This window comes from Borostomias antarcticus, assembly GCF_949987555.1.
Source record: "Borostomias antarcticus genome assembly, chromosome: 6".
NCBI lineage: Eukaryota > Metazoa > Chordata > Actinopteri > Stomiiformes > Stomiidae > Borostomias > Borostomias antarcticus.
This window is the reverse complement of record NC_140239.1, coordinates 22,735,937-22,760,759: the sequence shown is the minus strand read 5'-3', so window position 1 is coordinate 22,760,759 and position 24,823 is coordinate 22,735,937. Positions and strand designations below refer to the sequence as shown.

General features: G+C 52.7%; 2 protein-coding genes across 4 annotated transcripts; one reads left to right on the top strand and one right to left on the bottom strand.

The window, feature by feature from the left end:
* Window positions 1-322: 322 nt before the first annotated feature.
* Window positions 323-968, top strand: id2b (inhibitor of DNA binding 2b; the record flags this gene model as incomplete). Its single annotated transcript, XM_084440070.1, has 2 exons — window positions 323-673; window positions 909-968. The coding sequence occupies 2 exons, from the start codon at window positions 323-325 to the stop codon at window positions 966-968; spliced, it is 411 nt and encodes a 136-aa protein (XP_084296196.1).
* Window positions 969-3,284: 2,316 nt separating this feature from the next.
* Window positions 3,285-23,094, bottom strand: kidins220b (kinase D-interacting substrate 220b; the record flags this gene model as incomplete). Of its 3 annotated transcripts, none has more annotated exons than XM_084440416.1 (28): window positions 22,999-23,094; window positions 22,656-22,754; window positions 22,236-22,334; window positions 20,860-20,961; window positions 20,670-20,768; window positions 20,250-20,447; window positions 20,009-20,107; window positions 19,800-19,898; window positions 19,574-19,672; window positions 19,257-19,434; window positions 18,892-19,056; window positions 18,528-18,707; window positions 18,027-18,192; window positions 17,651-17,802; window positions 17,058-17,347; window positions 16,798-16,938; window positions 16,368-16,605; window positions 16,055-16,143; window positions 9,735-9,879; window positions 9,383-9,545; window positions 8,489-8,667; window positions 8,107-8,339; window positions 7,427-7,552; window positions 6,626-6,655; window positions 5,394-5,531; window positions 5,132-5,230; window positions 4,717-4,953; window positions 3,285-4,499 (listed from the first exon to the last, which is right to left on the bottom strand). In XM_084440416.1, the coding sequence occupies exons 1-28, from the start codon at window positions 23,077-23,079 to the stop codon at window positions 3,285-3,287; spliced, it is 5,139 nt and encodes a 1,712-aa protein (XP_084296542.1). In that variant the 5' UTR covers window positions 23,080-23,094. The 3 variants fall into 3 exon arrangements, with proteins under 3 accessions (XP_084296542.1, XP_084296543.1, XP_084296544.1); XM_084440417.1 differs by having other exon boundaries at window positions 22,239-22,334; XM_084440418.1 differs by lacking the exons at window positions 6,626-6,655; window positions 7,427-7,552.
* Window positions 23,095-24,823: the final 1,729 nt, after the last annotated feature.

The following is a 24,823-nucleotide window of genomic DNA, read 5'->3' as shown; positions in this document are numbered from 1 at the left end:
ATCATGATCATAGAGCTCAGGTGAGAAAGTGTATCTCAAGGTGCGCACTTTCTCATGACTTGCTTGAATGACTCCAAGAATGCGGAAGATAGGGGAGGGATTTAGAATCCACCCCCGCTTAACCAATGTCGTTGCTTTGAAAAGTGATTGGCGTGATACGAAGGCCAATCCACATTGAGTTGAGCCTGTACGCGACGAGCCCTGTCCACCAGTGCTATAAAGAAGAATTGACAGCGTGCGCATCGTTTCTGTTGTTTAGCGAGTAGAGGTGTGCTACGATATAACGTATCTGATGCGCAATTCATCGCTCACAGCAGTCAACATGAAAGCTATAAGCCCAGTGCGGTCCATGAGGAACAACATGTCGAACTCATCGGAACACATCCTTGGGATATCTCGGAGCAAGAGCCCGATGGACGATCCGCTGAGCTTACTATACAATATGAACGACTGCTATTCCACGCTGAAGGAACTCGTCCCCAGTCTCCCTCAGAACAAGAATGTCAGTAAAATGGAGATTCTGCAGCATGTGATAGACTATATCTTGGACCTTCAAATTGCACTTGACTCCAGCCCATCCTTTGTAAGCTGCCAACATCAGCAGCGGCTGGGACAGACGGCGTCCAGGAATCCCCAGACCACTGTCACCTCAGACAGCATCCTCACCTTTGAGGTAAGTTGGAATCATAGGATGGGCCCCGTTGTAGTTACAAACATATGTAATAAATACTTTATTTCTTTTTAAAATCTCCATGCGTGACAATTGCCAAAGCAATGTATGATCCACTAAGACAAAGGCTAGGCTACTGTAGGGCACTGCACGCAGAGCAATGTATGTGGAACTGAGCAGATATATTTACGGAGTGATAAATGTGTGTTGTGTGTGCCCGCGTGTCTATATTTTGCAGTCAGATGACCTGCCCAAAGACACAGACGCAGATGTGGACAGCAGCACGCTTCTGCGCTGACTTTGTAAGTGTGCCCGACCTACACAGCAGTGACTCCATCCTTGATTTTCATTTGACAACTCATATTTGCATCATACAACCTGCAAAACTGTTTTTCATATGCACATCATTATATCCCCAGTTGACCTACATTATTGTGGATGTACTGTAAGTTTTGATAACCGTGCTGCTCCGCAAGGAGAGGGGAACAGCCGCCAGTTAGGCAGAAGGTCTGTTCCCCATAGTAGCCTACTTTAGAGGTTGTCAGAATGTTGCCTGCCCCTCCAACGCCTCCGTCTGGCGATCCAGCGTGGGATTTGCCCAGTATTTCAATGTTTGGTTTTAGTAGAAAAAAGAGCTGTGGCTTCCTCTCAGGCGCCAGTCTGTCCAGATCTCTGTCCTCTCTAAATATGACCTTCTCCTCTCAATCTCTTGCAGGTGTTCAAAACAAGACCTCATGTTCCCTTCACTGGCTGCAGGACTTTCTCTTCACTTTATTTTTATCCCTTCTAAAAGGAGTTATGTGGTGTTGTTTTAAAGCATCGATTTTGTCCACTGGCCTGATTATCTTTTCGTTCAACCGAAGAAATGTGTCTTTCTGACACTGGGACCACAGGAACTGACTGAAAAGACAGTATTGAAACGAGATATTTCACCAGAGAGGACTTAGTTTTTTCTTGTGAAAGTGGGGAAAGGAAAACAAGAAACCTATACAGTATGTTCACTGTTCTGGCAGACTGTGGTGCTGTTAAAAAAAAAAAAAAAAAGGAAAAAAAGTGTAGACATAAATCATGCCTGTATAGTAGCATATTTGTGGCAGAGAGAATATAATCATGCATTTTATTGTGTTGCGTTTTTGAAAAATATGTTGTAAATTGCACTTTTATACAATAAATTAAATTCCTAATATGATTATGAGAAGGTATATGACTCCAATTATGGTGACAAAGGATGAATGGTGTAGGCAATTCTTACTTCCAGCAACAGTCTACGGAGAGAAATCACTGTAATTCAGGCATCTACAGTATGTGGACCACCTGTCTGAATTTTTACTATCTATACAGAGTAATGGGTGGAAGGTGGATTATACCTAGATGGATACTACTTTAGGCCTTGAGTTTGGAGAGTCCGCCATCTCCTGGTCAGTGAGTATACGCCCTGTGCTCTGGATTGAGAACAGGCAAAAGCTCAGCAATACAAGTACAAACATCTATGGCACAGGTCTTGTGTTAAGTGACTGGTGTTAAGGATAGATGAGGACACAGAAGAGGCTAGACCTATATATGATCATAAACATTTAGAGTTTATTTTTCAGTCAGGTGACAAGTTGTTTAGTTTCATAGGCCCCAGTTCTTTTTGAAATAAATGATGTTCAACAGTTACACCTACACCAACACAGTGCATGCAGTACAGCCGAGAGCACTCTAGAAACATACGGATATTGGAACTAATTTATGCATGCAGACTAGAGACATTCATGCAATACCAATCTAAACGCGCGGTGTTCAGGGGTTGGGCAGGCGATCACAACATGTAATAAATAAGATTAGTTTGAACTAGAACAGTAAGTCACCAATTACAGTACAACATACAGTACATTTCACTTCATAGCCTGACAGTCTGAGCTTCTCTGAAGATGCTCGTCAGTTTGATCTAAAGTAGTAAACTAAATCAGTATTACAGGACAGTCACGTTTCAATCTCGACGACCTCCCACATTTTCCTCGAAAGATGTGTTAGCATTTGTTTATCCGAGGTTAAACTTCAGAGGGGCCCCGTGGCTGAGCTACTGTATAGCAATGGCAGTGCAGTTAAGCTGGCTCTTCCATTTAAACACACAGCTGTGACACATGACACAAACTACTGGTCCTACTACAACAGTTTTGTTTGTTTGTTTGGCTCACTTATTCAAATACTGAATTATAATGACTCTACAACCCACACCTGTCTACTTCTATTTTACTCATATTGCACCGACTCACAGGCCCATTGAAACACTGTAAATATGCAGCCAAGAGCTAATGTTAATACTGTTTCAAGCACGGGCTTGTTCTAAAGCAGCACGATTCACAGGTGTTTGTCAGGTACCATAGTTATCTTCAATTTCATAACGGAACGGCAAGATACAATATCTTCACAACAGAACAGCATGACGGCTAGGGACAAAACGCAACGAAACTTGCAAACGTGCAACGCAACGTGCAAAACTCGGGGCGAGGAACATTTTGCGCTACCTATAACCTTCAGCTAGCTACTTCACTACGCATGCAGGGTCAGACTAGCCGCTAACCGAATGTCTAGCGACGGAGTGCTCTCAGGTCGGCGGGGGGGGGGGGGGTCACAGGATGCTCTCGCACTCCTCCCCGAAGGTGACGGTGTCGGAGGACACGGCGCAGATCTCCGGGGGGTCCCCGGGGTTGGGCCCCCTCTTCAGGTGCACCACCCTCACGTTCTCGTTGTGCATGGCGGGGCGGGTGGAGGAGGAGGAGGAGGTGGTGGTGGCGGCGCTGCCCGGGGAGACGATGACGTCGCCGGCGGAGGAGGAGGTGGGGGTGGAGGTGGCGGTGTTGGAGGCGGAGCCCTCCGCCGGCGGCCGCGGCCGGTTCCCTTGCTGGGCGTTGGCGGCGTTGTTGTTGTTGAGGGTGGTGTTGCTGACCGTGCGGTTGAGGTTGTAGCCCTTGGACGAGGGCCAGCTCTCCTCGGGGCTGCTGGCCAGCAGGCTGCACTGGTCCTCGGAGCAGATGGACATGCGGACAACGGCCGGGTCCTGGAGACCGCTCAGGCTGCTGGGGAGGCCCCTCTTCCTGGCCACGCTCTCCTCGTCCAACTCGATGAGATTGGCCCTCTCCAGCTGGGACAGGTCGGCCTCCTCGTCCTGCAGCGAGTGGTTGGGCGAGCTCTCGTTGGACCGCACCCCCGAGTCCGACGAGTCCTTCTTGTCCAGCATGGCATCCGACAGGTAGTCCTTCCCCTTCAGGGCCCCTCCCAGAGCTTTGGGCTCCGCCTTCCTCCCGTCTTCCCTTGCCAGGGGCGCGCTGTCCGACTCCTCCGACTCCTCGTCGTCGTTGACCAGCTTCTGGTAGCGCAGCCCGCCCGCCGCCTTCATCTTCAGGTCGGCCGCGCCCTGGAAGAGGCCCCTCTCCGCCGAGGTCCTGCGGGACGCCAGCGACTTGGCGGATGCGTGGTCCTGCCTCTCGTCCTCCTCCGTGATGGGGTCCAGGGCGTCGGCGTTGGGGGCGAAGTCCGGGGCGTCCGCCGGCGCTGCCGCCGGCTTGCCGGTCGCCCCTCTCTTCGCGTGGGACTTGCGGCCGTCTTGCTCGCCGCCGCCCTCCCTGGCCTTGTCCTCGGAGCCGGAGTGCATGAACTGGCCCGGGTGGGGCTGGACGGGCTTCTCGCCGTTGCCGCCGCCCACCTCCAGCGTGGCCATCTGGGCGATATACTCCTGGTAGGCGTTGCGGTACTCGGACTGCTGCTTGTCGGTCAGCTTGCAGATGTCGTTGGACGACTCCTGGGAGTTGAGGCTTGACATGCTGGGGGTGCGGTGGGTGGCGCCCTGTGGGGGAGAGAGAGAGGGGGGGGGGGGTAGAGAACACGGAACGTGACGCCATATTTGGTACCTCAGAACACACAAAACACATTACGGGGAAGGAGGGGGGACGACTTGCTCGGCGGTTCGCCACAGAGGCCAAAATAGCCTCATTTATCGCTACTCGTCGCTAACCCCACCGCCTCAGCGCCTACGCTAACGGCGTGCCCGCCGAGGTCCTCACCATCCAGGGCGGGTTGCTAGCGAGCCGGGGCTGCTCGTCCAGGCCCACGTTGCTCAGCTCCTCGAAGCTCAGGTTGAAGCTGTACATGGGCGAGGCGTCCGCGTTGGCCGCTCCGGCGTGGGGCGGGGCAGAGGCGCGGCGCCCGCTCTCCCCCCCGTGGCCGACCATGCTGCTGCCCTGCTCGCTGGGCGCCTCCTCGTGCAGCACCTGGCTCTCCGCGTGACGCATGTCCAGGACCTAGAGGACGCCAGGGGCACGACGCAGCGTCAGACACAGCGAGCGCTATTAGGCTGATTGCAGCGAGAGTAATGTCAGTCATTAGAGATTCAGTAAAGTACACGGTACGTGGCAGAGGATAGAGGCTGGAGATTAGAGGGTTTCTGCTCAGACAAGACCAGGCCAACGTTGTACTCACTGTTGCCCGGAAGAGCTGCCAGTCCCCAAAGTTCATGTTCATCTCCTTCTTGAGCTCGTCAATGTTGCACTGGGTCAGAACTCTGCCGTTGACGTTAGCCTGAGCGAGGAAGACATGGAGAGTTGGTAGAAAAGAGACATGTGCGGCGTGTATTTTTAAGATGCCTAGTGAAGAACTACAGTGCATACACACACTCTCTCCCTCACACACACACACACACACACACACATACACACACACAAGCAGATCCCGTTGAGCTCACCTTCTTGATGGTGGCAGTGTACTGCGCCACCATGCTCTGGTCGATGCCCTCCATGTGTCTGACGCGCTCACACACCGCGTCCGTGGTCATGGAACTGAGGAAGATGGCCGGGGTGCCAGACACCACGGAGGCGGAGCCCTGTCACACACACACACACACACACACACACACACCCACGCAACACACACACACACACCCACGCAACACACACACACACAACACACACACACACCTTCACTGACGAGATCCAGATGACCTCAGAGAACATTTGTTGTATTCAATATTATACTTGTATAATTTCTAATTGTCCCTTCCAAGTTCAAATTTGAACATACTGTAGCATGAGTTCTCTTGTTGAAGTAGATACGCTATGTATTGGAAAATTTGAATCTCCATGCTAAAATGCACTTCAAACCTGCAAATGTAGTACAGTGCAACAGGGGGGAGACATAAAAACATAACATAAATCATTCCTATGTATTAGAACATATCGTCAAGGCTAATCTAGTTCATTCCGATGCCATCGGAGCCGACGTTGAGGCTGGCGTGGATGACATGAGAGGAGTGAAGCTACTCTAGGGTGACGATGACGACGGCGCAAGGTTGTCAGAGTTAATCGGGGCTGTCGCGGACTCAGGCCCGAGAAAACGTCAGTGGATGAGCCAAAGGGACGCAATCTGTGAGGAAATAAATGGTATCTCTAATGCGTTAGTTCTACTCACTACTGACACATACGTCAATGTAACCCAGAAACCAGGATTATTTATCGTTATTTAATTCAAACAGAGAGCAAAGGAATGGAACAACTGTTAGCTTTAGCTTTACAAGGTGCAGTCTGAGTGGAAGGACTGTCAACTAGAGACTGTATTATGTATGCAGAGGAGGACTCTGAGGAGGTGGGGGGGGGGGGAGAAAGGGTCTGGTAGAAGGAGAGGGCTCTGACTTTAAGGTCCCAACAAAAGCAACCAGTTGAAATGCTCAAAAAGCCAGCGCTACAGTCACCGCACGTGTGACTCGAGTATTTTGCTGTCGAGCAGTTCACAGGTTTTCACTTTTCCGAGGCCTTGTAGCAGATCTAGAGAGAGCGACGGCTAGGTGTCCCAAGATGCATGCTGGGATCCGTAGTAGTCAGGACACTTCAGAAAGAGGGGTTAGTTTCTCAGCGTGGGAGGGCAGCATTAGCGCGAAGGAAGTTAGCCAGCGTGAGGGCCAAAGTCCGAAGGGTTCAGTACCTGCTTCTTTTTCAAAGATGGTACCTTAAACTGCCCGGAGAGAGAGAGAGAGAGAGAGAGCGAGAGAAAGAGAGAGAGAGAGAGAGACGGAGAGACACAGAAGGAGAGGTGAGGGAGCTGCATACAGGTGTGTATCGAGTCTTCAGCTCCGAAAAAATCAGGGGAAACAGACGAACCATCGTGAAGGAGAAAACCCTAGGAAGACATACTGGACATGCCATGGACGGTCAACAAAGAATGATAGGGAGCATGTGTTCACTGTGAGTATGTGTGTCTGTGTGTTTGTGTGTGTGTGTGTGTGTGCGTGTCTTTGTGTGTGTCTATGTGTGTGTGTGTGTGTGTGTGTGTGTCTATGTGTGTGTGTGTGTGTGTCTGTGTGTGTGTGTGCGTGCGTGTGTGCGTGCGTGTCTGTGTTTGTGTGTGTGTGTGTGTGTGTACTGGGGTCGGGGGGTGTGAGTCAAGAGGAAGAAGAGTGGGAGTGCAGGAGCTGGTTTCACTCAGACCAGGTCAAAGAGGGCCTCCACTACACACACAGAGGGAATGTGTGGTCAGTGTGGACAGTTGATCTGTGTGTGTGTGTGTGTGTGTGTGAGAGAGAGAGAGAGAGAGAGAGAGAGAGAGAAAAATTTTTGTCTCCTTGAGAGTGAATTAACAAAACAAGTCATTGACCCACACGGCTCTATTCCAACAACGGGTTCTGTCGTCTGACTGGACTGTATTGAATGTAACGAAAAGAGCCGATTCCACCTTATAACATTAAAGCGAACCCTGAAACCATTCTAGGTGCGTTTCTGTACTTACGAGTCCACTGCCGAGATCCCTGGCGTACCCACTCTTAGTGAGTGGGCGAGGAGGAGGTGCAAGAGGTGGGTAGGAGCTGCCCACGTACTGGCGTGGCAGCTGGTAAACATGGTGAGGGAAATACGGCTGGAGGGACGGGGGGAAAGGAAACAAATGTGGGGGGATAAAAATGAAAATACATGGCAACCCTTGAACATGAACCAGTGTCACAATGAGGTGTCAGATGAAGAGACGTACACAGATAAAGATCATAAGGAAACACAGTCGCGGCACGCGTGGCATGTTGCACGCGCACCGGGGTCCCCGCACACACACGCGCAAACCACGTGGCTCACCGACATTCAAATGAAAACATCCAAATGTAGCAACACAGTAAATGCAAAAACACATCGCACCGAAAGAAAAGCTGCAAAGTGGAATGGACAGGGGGCAAATCAATTCAAGATGCGGTGGTGGTGCAATGGTGTGGAATGTGGGACAGGGTCATGTGGAGGTCTCCCGGCGGCTTCCGGAGGCTTCCGAGGATCTCTTACCAGAAACGAGGCCATCTAAAAGTGAACTCTCTCAGAAGACTCTCTCAGAAGACAAACCGTCAGTACAAAAGCGGGGCGTTTCTCAGAGCTCGTTAAGTCTTCTGCGCGGAGGAGGCGTGGCGTGGGGTGGGGGGGGTTGGGACTCACCCTGTTGTAGAAGGGGTGCTGGGAGCCCACCAGGCCGCTGTAGTAGCTGCTGTGCGGCTGAGGGGACCCCACCCCCGGGGGGTTGAAGGGCCCGTTGAAGGAAGCGGTGGGCGAGACGGCGCCGGACGGCTGGCTGTAGACTGAGGTGGGCCGGGGGGCGGCCTCCTGCAGGGGCAGCGTGGGATAGGTCACCCCTCCCATGTTCATGTTCTGCTCCCTTGCGGCGCGCACGTCTGCCAGAGAGAGATCCCGACAAAAACGATCGGTCAGTAAAAACCCCCCGAGTGACCGGACGTCACTCTGTCTCCCGGTAACAAGGCGGGCTGTCACGTAACGGCGTGCGCCTCTCACAGGCCGGGGTACACGTGATCAACGTTCTGACCTGCGATGATCTCCCGGAGTTTGGGGTCCAGGTTGACGGTGCAGGGGAGGAAGGTTTTGATGTCGCGCGCGTTGAGGACCGGCGTGCGAGAGGACAGGAAGACCTCGAAGCTGCGCACGTCGCCGTCGATCTCCAGGAGGGGCTCCACGTCTTTGGTGGTGGGGATGTTCTTGGAGATCCTGATGCACCACAACAGGAGGAACAAAAACTTTACCACACTAAAACATTATCTAGAGGCTGACTCCATCTCTCCCAAAGTTAGAAAGTATAAGGTTTTTTGTTACTGGACATTTGTTGGAAGTCACCCACAGGACTGCTCAAATGTTCTTTTTGTGAAAAAGCTGGTTTGGCAAAATTACATTTTCCTTGCATTAGGGTGCTATTAGCTTCATGGTTAAGAGCCTATTGAATGGCATTAAATATTCAAAGAGAAAAATACATTTTGCATTGTCCAACGGCAGACATATCATTATTAAAAAATATCTAATTGCTTTTTGAGGACATCCTTTTTATTCTTTTTTAATCTTGAAATGTCCTTTACAGGTAGAAAGCCTTTGACAAGTACATTAATTGCAAGGAAATTACAAAAATATGACCAATTGAACTTGACCATAATGACTCAAACTAATTAAACTAATCCTAACAGCCCCGCGAGTAATCTCGTTGCTTCATCACATCAGACCCTCTTAAATCCGAACACTTCATTAGTTTGAAGGTTGAAATGACCTCTCAGTGGATTAGCACAAAAAAAAAAAGCGCTGCCACAGTTGTAGGACAGTTCATTCGTTCCAGCCCAGTGGAAAGCCCACTCAGACAGCACATAACAGAGTGCTTCTGCATAATGCAGTAATGACTGATAGCCTTGGCCTGGTTTTCAGGAGAACAAGACGGCACCTCTCGTAGATGGTCTTGAGCGTGGCCTGGTCCGGTATGCCGTCCGTCTCCTCCAGGAGGAGGATGAGCCAGGACGTCCTGTAGGGCCACTGCTCTGTCAGGTTGATCCACGACGCCAGCCGGTCCCAGTTAAAGCTGATCTGATTGGCCCTCAGAAGGCGACCTGTTAGATAGCGGACAAATGGACGAGACGGCATGTGTGAGTCTCCTGAGAAATATGTTCTCCAAACACAAACACACCCCTCTGGATATAGGGTCCACAGTAATGTGTGTGTGTGTGTGTGTGTGTGCGTGTGCGTGTGTGTGTGCGTGTGCGTGTGTGTGTGTGTGTGTGTGTGTGTGCGGACCTCACCTGTGACAGAGACAATGTTGAGCAGCCTCCTCATGGTTTGGGGGCTGATGTCACTGAACCAGTCCTCTGTCACCAGCAGCTTGGTCAGGTCGAAGGACATCTGCCTGGTGACAGTCCTCTGCATCTGCCTGCGTCTGTACGTGTCCTGGAGAAAACAGAGAAAGCTGATCTGTGTGTGTGAGGAGGGATATACTACAGTATAGAACAGCAGCAGTTCAACTCTGTCACTGCGGTGAAAATGTCTCGAAGTATGTGGAGGAAATTTGGAAAAATGGGTAATGCTGACGAATTGGGTCCCTAATTCGCCCCCGTTGTTTGTATGCCGAGCACCTGGTTCTGATTAGGGTGCGAGCAGCGCGGCGTGGGGGGTTAAATTAAGGTTGGGGGGGTTCATTAGAGAAACTGTATCTGTACCCGCCGAAAAACAAACTGCTCATCATGTGACGCGTTCTATCAGGGGAGAAACACTTTACTTGATTTAAGTTCAAATAAGCACATGCTGGCATCTCTGGGCATTACAAAGACAAAGTTGTCAGGAGCTTGGATACAGAGGTTGGCTTTGAAGCCACTTTCGTGCTTTTTCTGGACACGCAATTATTTACTGTAAGATCATATCAACGGCAGACTGTTCGATAAATCTGTGGCCTTTTTTCTGAGACAAGGCCGAGCCCCCCTGTTATGACTGGGTTGGATTTGGACCCAAACGCACGACACCGGAGGCAGAGAAAAATGCAAAGCCCAAAGGGCGGTTTAATAATAAATTAATAAGTCCAGCAGGCAAGGTCAAAAACGATAAACAGGCAGGGGTCAGGCGATCAGCAAACAATGTCCAATATCCGTAATCCGTAGTCAAAGTCCATATCCAGAAGGGGGGTCAGGGAATCCGTGTTTCAGTCCAGGGGTGGTGATAGCAGGCAAGCCGAGCACTGCACACTGGGTCTGGAGGGAAAGTAAAACGGAACGAGAAAAAATGGATAAGCAAAAACAGAGATACGGACAGCAATCAACAAGGTAGGCTACGCTGGCTAGGGTACTTGCCACAGGAATTCTATGGGAAGTTCTGGCGATGAGCATGGAGAAAACCAGGGTTCTTGTAGGCAGGCGATGATGATGATTGGGACCCGGTGCGCAGCACTCAGCCGTAAGCGCGTTCACTAATCACCACGATTGCCTTCACCTGTGGCGTTGGAGCGCGCGCTGTGCGCGTGCTGAGGTGCTGGGCGTCTCAGGAATACTCTCAGGAGGCGGGAATTCGGGAGACCCCGAACGCCGCGGGGTAGAGCCGGACCGACGCACGTTGCGTCGGGCCACCGGCAAGCTCGGAGGAGCGGAGGGGAATGCGCGCGGTGGTGCCGCCGTAACAGGACCCCCCCCCAAGCGGGAGCCACCTGGCGACCGACCGGGGGCATCAGGATGGGCCCGGTAGAAGTCGCGGAGGAGAACAGGGGTCATGATCTGGGACCGAGGAACCCAGCTCCGTTCCTCCGGGCCATACCCCACCCAGTCGACCAGGTATTGGAACCCGCGGCCCTGGCGGCGGACCTTCAGCAGCCGCCTCACCGCCCACTGAGGGTGGCCATCCACCAGCTGCGGAGGGGGCGGCGCGGGAGCCGGTGGCACGAGGGCGCTGGTGACGACGGGCTTGACCCGAGACACATGGAAAACCGGATGGACCCGGCGAAGGGAGGCGGGGAGAACCAACCGGACAGCGGCGGGGTTGACGACCCGGTCGATGAGGTAGGGCCCGATGAACCACGACGCCAGCTTCCTGGAGGAGACGTGGAGGGGCAGGTCAGCAGTGGAGAGGTAAACCCGTTGACCGACCTGGTACACCGGGGCCGGGACACGCCGCCGGTTGGCACCGCGGGAGGCGCGCGCCGTAGCGCGGAGCAGGGCGGACCGCACTGCGGACCAGACCCCCTGGCACCGGCGGAGATGAGCCTGGACTGACGGCACCGACGCCTCGGCCTCCTGGAGCAGGAACAGGGGAGGTTGGAACCCCAGGGAGCACTCGAAGGGTGACATGCCGGTGGACTCGCTGACCATGGCGTTCAGTGAGTACTCGACCCAGGGCAGGTCCTTACTCCAGGAGGAAGCGTGAAGGGAGGACATGCACCGGAGGGCTGACTCCAGGCTCTGGTTGGCTCTCTCCGCCTGGCCGTTGGTCTGTGGATGGTAACCAGAAGAGAGACTGACCGTGGCCCCAATCCCCGCACAGAATGCCCTCCATACCTGAGACGTGAACTGGGGTCCACGGTCAGACACCACATCCTGGGGCAGACCGTAGAGCCGAAAGACGTGCTCAGTCAGCAGCTCCGCCGTCTCCATCGAGGTGGGGAGCTTGGGTAGGGCCACGAGGCGCACAGACTTCGAAAACCGGTCCACAATGGTGAGGATGGTGGTGTTTCCCCGGGAGGGAGGGAGACCGGTCACGAAGTCCAGAGCGATGTGTGACCACGGACGACTGGGCACAGGAAGGGGTCGCAACAGGCCAGCCGGCGGCTGGTGGGATGCCTTGCTGCGGACGCAGGTGGTGCAGGCGGAGACGAACTCTCTGACGTCCGCTGCCATGGTGGGCCACCAGAACCGCCGGCGTAGGAAAGACAGCGTACGGTGGGAACCCGGGTGGCAGGCAAACCGGCTCGCATGTCCCCACTGGAGGACACGGGTCCGGACGGCAGCCGGGACGAACAGCCGGTTGGGCGGGCCAGTCCGGGGGTCGGGTTGGGTGCGCTGGGCCCTCCTGACCACTGCCTCGACGTTCATGGTGACCACCCCGATCACCCGGGAGGCGGGAAGAATAGTGTCCGGAGTGGTAAGATCCTCCCCTGCCGCATAAAGCCGAGACAGTGCGTCAGCCTTGGTGTTCTTGGACCCCGGACGGTAAGTGATGTGGAAATTAAACCGTCCGAGGTACAGGGCCCAGCGCGCCTGACGGGAGGTCAGCCGCCTGGCCGACCTGAGGTAGGTCAGGTTCTTGTGGTCCGACCAGACGGTGACGGGGTGCTCCGCGCCCTCTAGCCAGTGCCGCCACTCCTGGAAGGCCTCCACAACAGCCAGCAGCTCCCTGTTGCCGATGTCGTAGTTCTCCTCTGCAGGTGTGAAGCGGCGGGAGAAGAAGGCGCAGGGATGCATCTTCTGGTCGGCCGCTGACTGTTGTGAGAGAACCCCGCCGAGACCCGTGTCTGAAGCGTCCACCTCCACGGTGAAGGGCCTCGAGGGGTCGGGATGAAGCAGGACCGGCGCGGAGGTGAACCGCCTCTTGAGGTCGGTGAAGGCGGCACTGGCTGCAGGTGTCCAGGTATAAGGACGCAGAGAGGAGGTGAGGGCAGTGAGGGGAGCGGCCACCCGGCTGTAGTCCCGTATGAATCGCCGGTAGAAGTTGGCGAAGCCAAGGAAGGACTGCAGCTGCTTACGGGTGGTGGGTTGGCTCCACTCGACGACAGCCTGGATCTTCTTGGGATCAGGCCGAGTTTGTCCACCTTCCACAATAAGTCCCAGGAACTCCACAGAGGGAGTGTGGAAGGTGCACTTCTCGGCCTTGATGAAGAGGCGGTTCTCCAGGAGACGCTGGATGACAAGGCGGACGTGCTGGACGTGTTCCTCAGCGCTCCTGGAGAACACCAGGATGTCGTCGAGGTAGAGCACAACAAAGATATCCAGCATGTCCCGGAGGATGTCATTCATCATAGCCTGGAACACGGAGGGGGCGTTGGTGAGGCCAAACGGCATGACTAGGTATTCGTAATGGCCTCGGGGAGTTTTGAACGCGGTCTTCCACTCATCCCCCTCATGGATTCGAACCAGGTGGTAGGCGTTCCGGAGGTCCAATTTCGTGAAGATGGTGGCCTCCAGGAGGGGTTCGAAGTTGGAACTCATGAGGGGGAGAGGGTACGTGTTCCTGATGGTGATGGCGTTCAGCTCCCGGTAGTCAATGCATGGCCTGAGGTCCCCACCCTTCTTCTTCACGAAGAAGAACCCCGCCGCCACCGGGGAGAGAGTGGGTCGGATGAGGCCCTCAGCCAGACACTCAGAGATGTAGCTGTCCATAGCCGCCTTCTCAGGGAGGGAGAGGTTGTACAGGCGACTAACTGGGAGCTGGGCGCCGGGGCGGAGCTCAATGCCGCAGTCGTAGGGCCGGTGCGGGGGAAGGGTGCGGGCGCGCTCCTTGCTGAAGGCCTCTCCCAGGTCGTGGTAAAACTCTGGCACGGTGGAGAGGTCGGGGGGAGCAGGGGGCGGCCGAGACGACAGGGAGGGAGTCTGAGCAGCACGGAGGCACCGCGCGTAACAGGCCGTGCTCCAGCTCAGAATGCGGCCGGGGCCGTAGCTGACATGCGGCACATGGAGCTCCAGCCATGGTCGGCCCAGAATGAGAGGAGCCCGGGGGGTCTCAAGAATGTAGAACCGGATCTCCTCCACGTGATTTCCGGAAATTGTCATGGTCAGTGGCTCGGTCCGGTGTGTGAGGGGGCCTAGGTCGTGTCCATCCAAGGCCGAGACGGTGAGAGGGGTTTCCAGGGCGGCGAGGGGGAAAGCCGCTGAGGCGGCAAGGTGCGCATCCACAAAGTTGTCATCAGCCCCAGAGTCAATGAGCGCACCGATGGTAAGCGTCTGCCCGTGCCAGGCGAGGGTAACTTCGAACCGGGCAGGGCTGACAGATGGTGGGGAATGGGTAACACGGCTCACCAGAAATCCCCTCCTGGCTGGTGAGCCTACTCTTCTTGGCAGAGTGGGACAGTTGTCCCTCAGATGGCCCTTAGCTCCACAGTAGAGACATAATCCCAGTGCCCTCCTTCGGTCCTTCTCAACAGCCGTGAGGCGAGCCCTACCCACTTGCATGGGCTCTTCGCTGGTGAGAGCAGGCATGGTCAGGGTAAGTGGAACGGTGGAGGAGTTGCCCGGAGAGCGACCAGAGGGGGCGGGATGACGCAGCGCCTTCTCACGCTTCCTCTCCTGGTTGCGTTCGTCGATTTCCATAGCGAGAAAGATGAGTTGGTTAAGGGAGGTGGGGCGGTCCCTGACCAGCGCGTCCTTGAGAGTCTCGCTCAGGCCTCGTCGGAACTCGCTGCGCAGACCGACGTCGTTCCACCCGCTACCCATAGCCAGGGTGCGGAACTCGGTAGCGTAGGCAGCCACGGAGCGGCCACCCTGCTGGATGGTGGTGAGACGGGCATTAACGTCCTGACCATCAGCCGCATGATCAAAAACTAGCCTAAACTCGGCCTCAAAAGCAGCATAGTCATCGCGGAGGTGACTGCCCGGACCCAGGGCTGCCTGGACCCACTTCAGAGCCTCCCCAGTGGTGAGTGTAGCAATGTAGCCCACCCGTGCAGCGTCAGACCAATACATGCTGGGTTGATGTTGGAAAATGTATCCACACTGCATGAGGAAGCCCCTACACTCAGAGAAGGTCCCATCATATGGCTTGGGGTTAGCTAGGTGAGGTTCACGCTGGGGCTGGGTCCACTGCTCTCCAGTGTCGGCTGGGTCCATACTGGCCAGATCTTCTGTTATGACTGGGTTGGATTTGGACCCAAACGCACGACACCGGAGGCAGAGAAAAATGCAAAGCCCAAAGGGCGGTTTAATAATAAATTAATAAGTCCAGCAGGCAAGGTCAAAAACGATAAACAGGCAGGGGTCAGGCGATCAGCAAACAATGTCCAATATCCGTAATCCGTAGTCAAAGTCCATATCCAGAAGGGGGGTCAGGGAATCCGTGTTTCAGTCCAGGGGTGGTGATAGCAGGCAAGCCGAGCACTGCACACTGGGTCTGGAGGGAAAGTAAAACGGAACGAGAAAAAATGGATAAGCAAAAACAGAGATACGGACAGCAATCAACAAGGTAGGCTACGCTGGCTAGGGTACTTGCCACAGGAATTCTATGGGAAGTTCTGGCGATGAGCATGGAGAAAACCAGGGTTCTTGTAGGCAGGCGATGATGATGATTGGGACCCGGTGCGCAGCACTCAGCCGTAAGCGCGTTCACTAATCACCACGATTGCCTTCACCTGTGGCGTTGGAGCGCGCGCTGTGCGCGTGCTGAGGTGCTGGGCGTCTCAGGAATACTCTCAGGAGGCGGGAATTCGGGAGACCCCGAACGCCGCGGGGTAGAGCCGGACCGACGCACGTTGCGTCGGGCCACCGGCAAGCTCGGAGGAGCGGAGGGGAATGCGCGCGGTGGTGCCGCCGTAACACCCCCAGCTGTGTGTACTGACGACGAATTGATCTTCTAAGGTCAGATTCACATGTATGCATGCCTACCCACACAGACACACGCACACACACGCACACACACACTCGCTCGTCCAGGGTCTCACCCTGCGGTTCAGCGTTGTCTTGCTTCCGAATTTGGTCAGTTCCCCCAGGCTGTGCTGTGACAGCTTCCTGTCCAGTTCCTCGTGCCAGCCTGTAGATCAGATCAACACACAACACACGGGGTATACCTTTTACCTTATACCTTTTACCGTACCGTCTATCACTGCACAGCTACGTTTGAGGTGTTTATGGCGGGCAGGAGGTAGTGTGTAGGTTTGTGACTCTGACTCTGTGTGTGTGTGTGTGTGTGTGTGTGTGTGTGTGTGTGTGTGTGTGTGTGTGTGTGTGTGTGTGTGTGTGTGTGTGCGCGCTTACCATCGGCGTTGCCGGTGTCTCCGTTGGCGGGCGCTGCAGCACACATCTTCCTGGCGCTGCTGAGGCCCCTGCTGTTGAGGAAGACGGGCAGGTGGACGATGTTCCTCATGTAGTCGTGACCGTTGATGTTGGAGTCGCGCAGCACGCTGTTCAGGTTCTGGTTGATGGCCTTGATGATGATGTGCGGGTCGCTGGCGAAGATGGAGATGAAGGGGCCCTTGGAGAACAGGACCCTCACCTGCGGGGGGGACAGGGCAGGGTAGAGGGGCGGGCGGAGGCGAGGGCAGAGCACGCCACATCCGACACATACAGACCCATCGTGACCCGTTTGATTTCAACTGTTGGTTCGTCGTATTCTTCCCCCGAATGTTCTTTATATTGTAAACCTGTGTGTGTGTGTGTGTGTGTGTGTTAAACCTGTGTGTCTCACCGTATCCAGCATCTGGAGGACCTTGTCCTGCTCACAGGAGTCCAGGCCATCAATGATGACGGCGAGGCGGGTCTGGTTCTGGGTGAACCCATCGATGGACTTGGCCATCCTCGCCATCAGCTCCACCTCGTGCTTCAGCACCTGGGGAAGGACGGAAGATCGGACAGAGCGGGTGAATCGACGGAATTCAGCGCGTGTGTGTGTGCGTATGTGTGTGAGCGCGCGTGCCGACGGGAATTCCCTGCCGCGTCTCTCCTGACCTTCATGAAGCCCTCGCTCTTCAGCTTGTGCATCCTGTTGGCGGCGCTGTGCAGCCGCTTCCTCTGCGAGTTCAGGACCGAGTCGGTCACCTGCCACCAGGTGCGGCAGTTGAGCAGCAGCGCCAGCCCCACCACGCTGGCCATGGCGACCAGCACGGCGTTGACCGTCTGGTTGGCCCCGTCCACCCTGAAGACGGCCAGCAGGGCCATCCCCGTGACGAGGCAGGTCAGGATGAAGAGGAAGATGACGAAGGACGGGATGCAGCACGTCTTCTTCCACTTCTTTTTACCTGAGAGTAAAAAAAAAAGGTTTCAACGGACGACGTCCGCTTCCGCTTCACTCTGTGTGGCGTGTCAGCTTCACGTTAGCTGGCTACTCGGCACGTCGCTACTGTACACACCTTTGGCTGAGCACCGCCGTTTTATACACGCATTATGATTCAGATAGATGTGGGCCGACTTTTGAATGATGGCCAATTTCAGACGAAAGCAAAAGCAGCGACTACATGGATAGTTTGATCCTAACGGTAGCAATGCTTTGGCATGTTTGCTATTGACAGGTTTGACAGATCCTAGCATTGTTAGCCGGTCACCTTGTGTCTCCTCGGTCTTGAAGACCCTGAAGAGTCTGGTGGCCATGAAGCCGAACTCCCTCTCACAGGCGTCTGAGAGCGTGGCGATCATCTCGGCCATGGACGTCTCCCCTCCCACACTGGACAGACGATTGTAGTCAGTGAACAGGAATCTGTAGGGACAGAGCAGGAGGAATTTCAATTGAATTCAAAAAACTTTATTCATTTCCGGGGGAGGGGGCAATTCAAGACATCAGATAGTAGTGAATAGACTATGAAAAAGTGCAATGTTTCAAATAGATGGCACAGGATATTGCTAAAATTGATAAATGTAGGTCATACTACAGGTTATTTTGCTTTTAATATTTTGTGATTAGGTTGTTTGAAGCAGTCTTACCTAACCGGGAGAGCACGTGTGGTCTGCTCTGGCAGGTCAGGAGGGTTGACGAACATCAGTTTGAGCAGCAGCTCCAGGTAGCCAATGTGGCGCGCCAGGCGGGTGCTGATCACCCACGCCCAGTTCCAGCTCTCGCCCTCACGACGCCCTCCGAAGTATACCAGCACTGCTCAGGGGCACAGGCACAGAAATTCCCTCCAATTTAAGAATGACTTACAGTTAGTGCTTATACTTAATGTTAGTCCTCATACGTAGTTAGTGATTATACAGTTAGATTATATAGTTAGTGATTATATGTTTATGAAACGTACTGCATATTCACCCACACAGTCATGCAGAATATATCTTTTTTTATTCATAACAGCCTAAACTTTGTTGCTGGTGCGCAATAATATATATATACATGTCATAGCGCCCTCTAGAGCATTATTATGGAATAGGCTTTCAACTCAAGAGACAAGAGCAGAGGAGACTATAAAGAGCACAGAGAGATGGTCTCACCAAAGAAGACGTAGAGCAGAGCGAGAAGGCTGAGGGAGACGGCCATGGCCAGCTTGGGGTCGACAGTGAATCCGAGGACCAGCGCCACGCTGCCACACAGCAGCAAAGACAGGAACACCACCAGCCAGGAAAACTGGAACAATGGCTCCACCTGCTGGCCAGCAAACGTCTTCATCTCATCTAAAGAGAGTGGAGGAGGGGTAGGGTGAGGGTTAAATAATAAACCTAGCCAGTGTTGTTCAAAATGGACTGGTGTCTCTCTCTGAAATCTCAAACAATTTGTGTATGTGTATAGCATCACTATAGTTGTGTAGAAGACTGTCAATCACTAGTTAGTTGATGTGTCGTAAACTGCGTGCCTCACCCTCCAGTTTCTTGAGCAGGAAGGACTTTCCGCTGCCCCACTGGGCGTACAGGCCCACGCAGATAGGCGGCTGCATGGTGGGCTCACTCAAAATGTCCGCCAGTGCACTGCTGTACAGGTCATACCCCAGCATGTCTCCATCAGACTCAGTAGGGGACAGGTGGCCTGGGACACACACACACACACACACACACACACACACGGAAGGAGGTCAGAACACACAAAAAGATGGAGCCAATGATATTTCAAGCGACCATGTTCATCAGATACAAATTTTGAATGAAAACACTCTCTGCCGGTAACTGTACTGGGAAGAGCTTTTTGTCTTGAGACTACGAGCCCTAACTGAATAGAGGCCCACGTACGAGCTCCAAAGATCTGTGTGAGAATGCTCTTCTGGTGGCTGCAGTCGATGTTGTAGGGCGTCTCCCCGGCCTTGTTGGGCCGGTACAGCAGGCGGCCATCTTTTGGGTTGCGGAGGAGGAGCTCTGCCAGCCTGCGGCTCCGCCCACGAATGGCGATGTGGAGAGGCGTGTCTCCCCTCTGGAAAAAGAAGACGAGTGAGGCCTTGTGGTCTATCTATCTATCTATCTATCTATCTATCTATCTATCTATCTACAGTATCTATCTACAGTATCTATCTATCTAATCTGTGGACAGGCACAGATTACAAAAGGTGTACCTTGTCCACGGCCGACACCTTGGCTCCCTTATCCAGCAGCAGCTCCACTATGTCGATGTTCCTCATCTTCGTGGCCTTGATAAGAGGGGTCTCTGCGTCCTGGAGGGCATGAGGACACGGTTAGCATGGGTGGGACACGTTTTACTGAGGAATGTACTGTCTAGTAAGGACAGGATAGTAGTAAATAGCGTTTAGTAAAGAGAGTAGATAGTAGAACGTCTCTTACCTTGGTACAGGTCTCTGTGTCGGGGTTGCACTGGAGGATATCCCTCACCATGTTGGCGTTGCCTTTCTCCACGGCCCAGTACAGGGCTGTCTTGTTCTCCTGCGCGAGAGAGCGTGGTTTTAGAGAGAGCCCGGTGCTAAGTATTCACCGGCGCCGTTCAGCAAAGCGCTGCGTCTCTGATGTGCGTCTGTCAGGCGGCGAGTCCTCACCTGTCCTCGGATGTCGATGTCGGCGTATTTCTGGAGCAGAGCTCTCACGATCTCCACGTGGCCTCCCCTCACTGCCCCGATCAGCACCGTGTCTCCACTCTGGACACACACACACACACACACGTCAACATCTCATACAGGCCAAACCCCAAAACCTGTATGTGTGTGTGTGTGTGTGTGTGTGTGTGTGTGCGTGCGTGCGCAAGTGCGTGTGCACGCGCATGTCTGCGAGCGCGCCCACCCTGTCGGGGATGTTGACGTAGGTGCCGGCGTCCAGCAGATCCTGGACGATCTCGGTGTAGCCCTCCTTGGCGGCGATCATCAGCGCGGTGTTGCCGTCCTTGTCGGTCATGTTCACGTTGGGGTTCCTCTTCAGAAGCTCCTTCACCACCTCGGTGAAGCCGCCCTTCACGGCCACTATGAGAGCAGTCATGGAGTTCTACGCCAGACGGGGGAGGAGGAGAGAGAATGAGCGTCAGAGAGGGAGGGATATGGCGGGAACAAGGACATTTGGTGTAACAGAAGGGCGGGGGGGGTTGTATGAGAAGAACAAGGGGGGGAAAAAAGTATTTCGATACTTTCGTTCAAAGTTAAGTTAAGTAGCCAAGCTGGGTTGCCAGACTCTGATGTTTGGAGTCACAGAGCGGCGCTGCCGACATACCGCCCCCTCCTGGTCAACGTCAGCTCCGTTCTCCAGCAGGTGCATCAGGCAGTCAAAGTGGCCCTTCCTGGCCGCCCAGATCAGCGGAGTGGTGCCATACTGAGGGCGAGACACACACACACACATACACACACAAGGTCATCCACATGGCAGTAAACCACGCACGGCCTTCCGCGGTGACTTGGCTCACCTTGTCGGAGCAGTTAACCTTAGCGCCGCTCTCCAGCAGGACTTTGACGATCTCCGCGTGTCCCCTGCCCGCTGCCCAAATGATGGGGTACACGCTGTATTGCTGAGGACGACGGAGAGGGTGAAAGGCACTCAGTTTAATCAATGGAGAAATAAAGAACGCAAATAGGAACATTGGACCTCATTCCTGAACGCAGTTCAAAAAGAAGTTGAGAAGAAATTTCTTCTTAACTCCACTTACGAATTCTGGCATTCCTGAATGGTATCTTATCTCGGATTTGTTCTTATCTAAGAACAGGATTTAAGAACGCGGAAATGCAGTCGTAGGTAGGCCAGATTGGAGTGCGCCCGTTCGCAAGGGCTGAATTTATGAGAAATCCGAGGTGATTGCGTTCACATCAAGTCTACAGACATCCTAGGCTTGAATAATAATCTTATTCATAAATACGAGGATATTTGTATAATTTCCAATTACGTTTCACATTCATGAAGGCATCGTGGTGTCCTAAAATAAATAAAAGCACTACACAAACACACGCAAATGGCAGTGAATTAATAAATAAGCACTAAACTCAGTCGCTATACTCAGACTCAGCACAACAGCACCTTATATTCCATAGTCGTCAGAATGGACACATCTACATTCTGTAAATACTGTAAAAATGTGAATATCCATAACTAAAATATATCATATGGTCCTACATAATATAGATATAGGGCCTATCAAGATCCATAAGTAGCCTACTCATGCATTTAACTAAACTGTAGGCTACATTTCAATCTGCTCTCAGCACATCCTATCCCTTTCATGTAGGCTATATATTTTGCATATTGTATTAAAAGCCCATATATACCATCTTGTTTTCTTTTGTTATTTTGTATTGGTTTGTTTCACCTTTCTTAAGCTTAGTGTGCACGTTATAAGAGCCAGCGGAGAAACATCTCACTGCTCATTTTACTGGTAGGCTATGTTGCATGTGACGAATAAAACGTTGAATTTGCACGTGACCTTGAACATCAAGCATGTCAATTGGGAACGTCTCAACTTTTTCCGCGCTGTCTGGGGATTTTGTGTGCACACGACCCTGTAGTAAGGAGCTGTCGGGCGTTTATGTATGCAAATTCAGGTGTACGAGAACACACATTCAACTTAAGAAGGGGAGCACAGCTGAGAACACTTTGGTGGTTTAGGAACACATTTCCACCCGTTCATGAATCCGGCGGGGATCTTTCTTAGGGTTGGTCTTACGAAGTTCATAAGAAGACATTTAAGAAGACACTTAAGAAAATGTTCAGGAATGAGGACCAATGTCTGTTTGTTTTTTGTTTTTTTTGGGGGGGGGGTTGTAAAATAATGAGATCCAGCATGGTGCACACCTGTCCAGTAGTGTTGGGGTTGGCTCCACTGTCCAGGAGCACCTGGGTCACCTCCTCGCGTCCCTTATAGGCCGCCCACATGAGGGCCGTCCAGCCACCCTGCGCCACACCAAACACACACACCACATGAGACTGTTCATACTGAAAACACTCTACTGTTTGCATGCCAGCGGCCCATTCAGGATTTGGCCTGCATGGATTCGGGTTAAGATAAGACCATTTTAAACAAAGGCATTGGGTTGGTTTTGCAACTTCCTACTTCCTGGAGCTTTGCAGATCTGACACGTCAAAATCTAACGCAAAGTCTCCCCTCTTGACCAGCGTCTCCAGGTTGTGTTTACATTGGGCAGGAGCGGCATAATGAAAAGCACTTTCACTGGGGTAATGAGCAGTTTGGGCTGGACTGAGGGCATGTCTCACCATGTCCCTGTGCTCTATGTAAGCACTGTTCTCCAGCAACTCCTTCACCACCTCCACATGGCCCTCCTTGGCAGCGGAGATCAGAGCTGACCAGCAGTCCTGGGGAAAGGGGGAGGGGGAGCAGAAAGAGCTGTCACCATGGATACCCGCAGGACACCGGCCGCTGTTACCATGGCAACTGCCAGCGGCCCCTCTAGGAAATTCTTCACAATGGCGCACCATTATGTACTGAGTGCATTCACAGTAGTCCTTGAAGTTCGTGGAGAGAGCAAATCCGTGGAGAGAGAGAGAGAGAGAGAGAGAGAGAGAGAAAGAGAGTCTAATGAGCCAGAGTTAGACTCACCACATCGTCCAGGTTGACGTTAGCCCCTCTACGGATGAGCTCCTGAGCTATCTCCAGACTGCCCTGCTCTGCGGCCAGCATCAGGGGCGTCTGGCCATTCTGGTAGTGAGAGGAGAGGGGGGTGGAGGGAGATGCTATAAGCAAAACCGGCTAGAAACCCAATATGGTGAAACAAAAAAAACATCCCCAAATAGTATCTCCAGTACTACAGGAGTATTAGCTTCCACGGTGCCGCTGTGCTGCTCTCTACTGAGAACACTCACGTCACTCCTGCCGTCCACCTCCCTGAACTTGTCCAGGTGGGCCTTGAGAGCGGCCAGGTTCTCCTCCTCCACGTAGCTGAAGAGGTTCTGGATGGCCAGGGTGGTCATCTTGATGGAGGTGGTGGTGTCCATGGCTGCAGCTGCTCCTCAACCCCGCCACGCCTGGGGAAGACAGGGAGGAAGAGATGGAGGAGGAGGAAGGAGGTTAGTATGGAAGTACACTTGGGCCATAGACTTTGGAGCCAAAAGTGGCACTACGTCATGCCCTCCGAAGTCCAGCATTGGTTTTGCAGAGTTGTTGTCTAATAAGAGAGAGGATATCATGAGACTTGGGTCTCGTGTGCCACTGCCATGTCCAATACAGAGAGCAAACGCCCAAAACAGCTTCTTTCCCACGGTCATTACACTCATAAACAAGGCTTGTGTCTCCCGCAACGCCACCCCCCACGCTGACTCTATATACCCCCTACACCACTTGCACACAACCCCTGATTGTTCCACATAACTTGACGACACACACACACACACTGCACTCACTGTACATAACACCGCTCACCCACCACACTACACTCTGCACACACACTGTACATACCGTACACTCACCACACCCTGTTCTGTATATAGTACACATACTGAAGTTATGCCTCCCCCTTTATTTTAATGTTATTTTTAAATGCATATCATAATTTGTACATTGCATTGCATTTTGTTGCACTATTGCGTCATCTACAACAGCGTGTGCCTTAACCCTAGTAAAATTCCTAATATGTGTGAACCATATACATGGCAATAAGCAGATCTTGAGTCTTGAGACAAAATTAGACTACAAACATTTTGAGAGCCAGTGACATGATGTGGTGTGCATTGCAAGGGGGTAACTGGCCTGGATGCCAGCTGAGCCAACAGTATGTCTTTTAATAAGCCAAGCATCTATTTGAACTCTTGCCAGGGAGTAAATCTGGTCACCAAAGACAGCAGACTGAGTAGCCGCTGACATCTCCTGGCGTTCCTCTTTGACGTCTGATGTGATGTGTCATGTGTGCGGACAGGAGTGAGTTCACCCACTTTCCGCCTGTCAAGGTTAGATAGTTATGTGCTCTGTTCTATCTCTATTTCCCCAGAGTCACCAAAACACTTCACACTTGTTTTAAAATATCAACCTCCAGATATAGCTTTTAGAAATTAAAGGTCACTAAAAAGGGGGTTATTACAGCGTAATATTGGACTATTTTTTTTAGAATACTCTTTTTTGGTTGAGTAACATTTATTTATTCCTACTACAATTACATATGGGGTGGACAGTATTGCTGTCATTGGTGTGTCTAGCAACGAGGCTACATATATCATATCACATTATCATCATTGTCTGAATAAAACAGGCCAGCATCAGTGAACTACAGTATAAGGTAAGAACTCAATAAACTGTTAACAAAATGGAGAAAATATATTTCAGTTCTCTCAGAATCCATCACAATGTGCTATAGCCTACCCTAGCTTAACTATAAAACAACATATCCTTCCCAAACACTTCGGACTGAGTATATAATGAATAGCATGATACA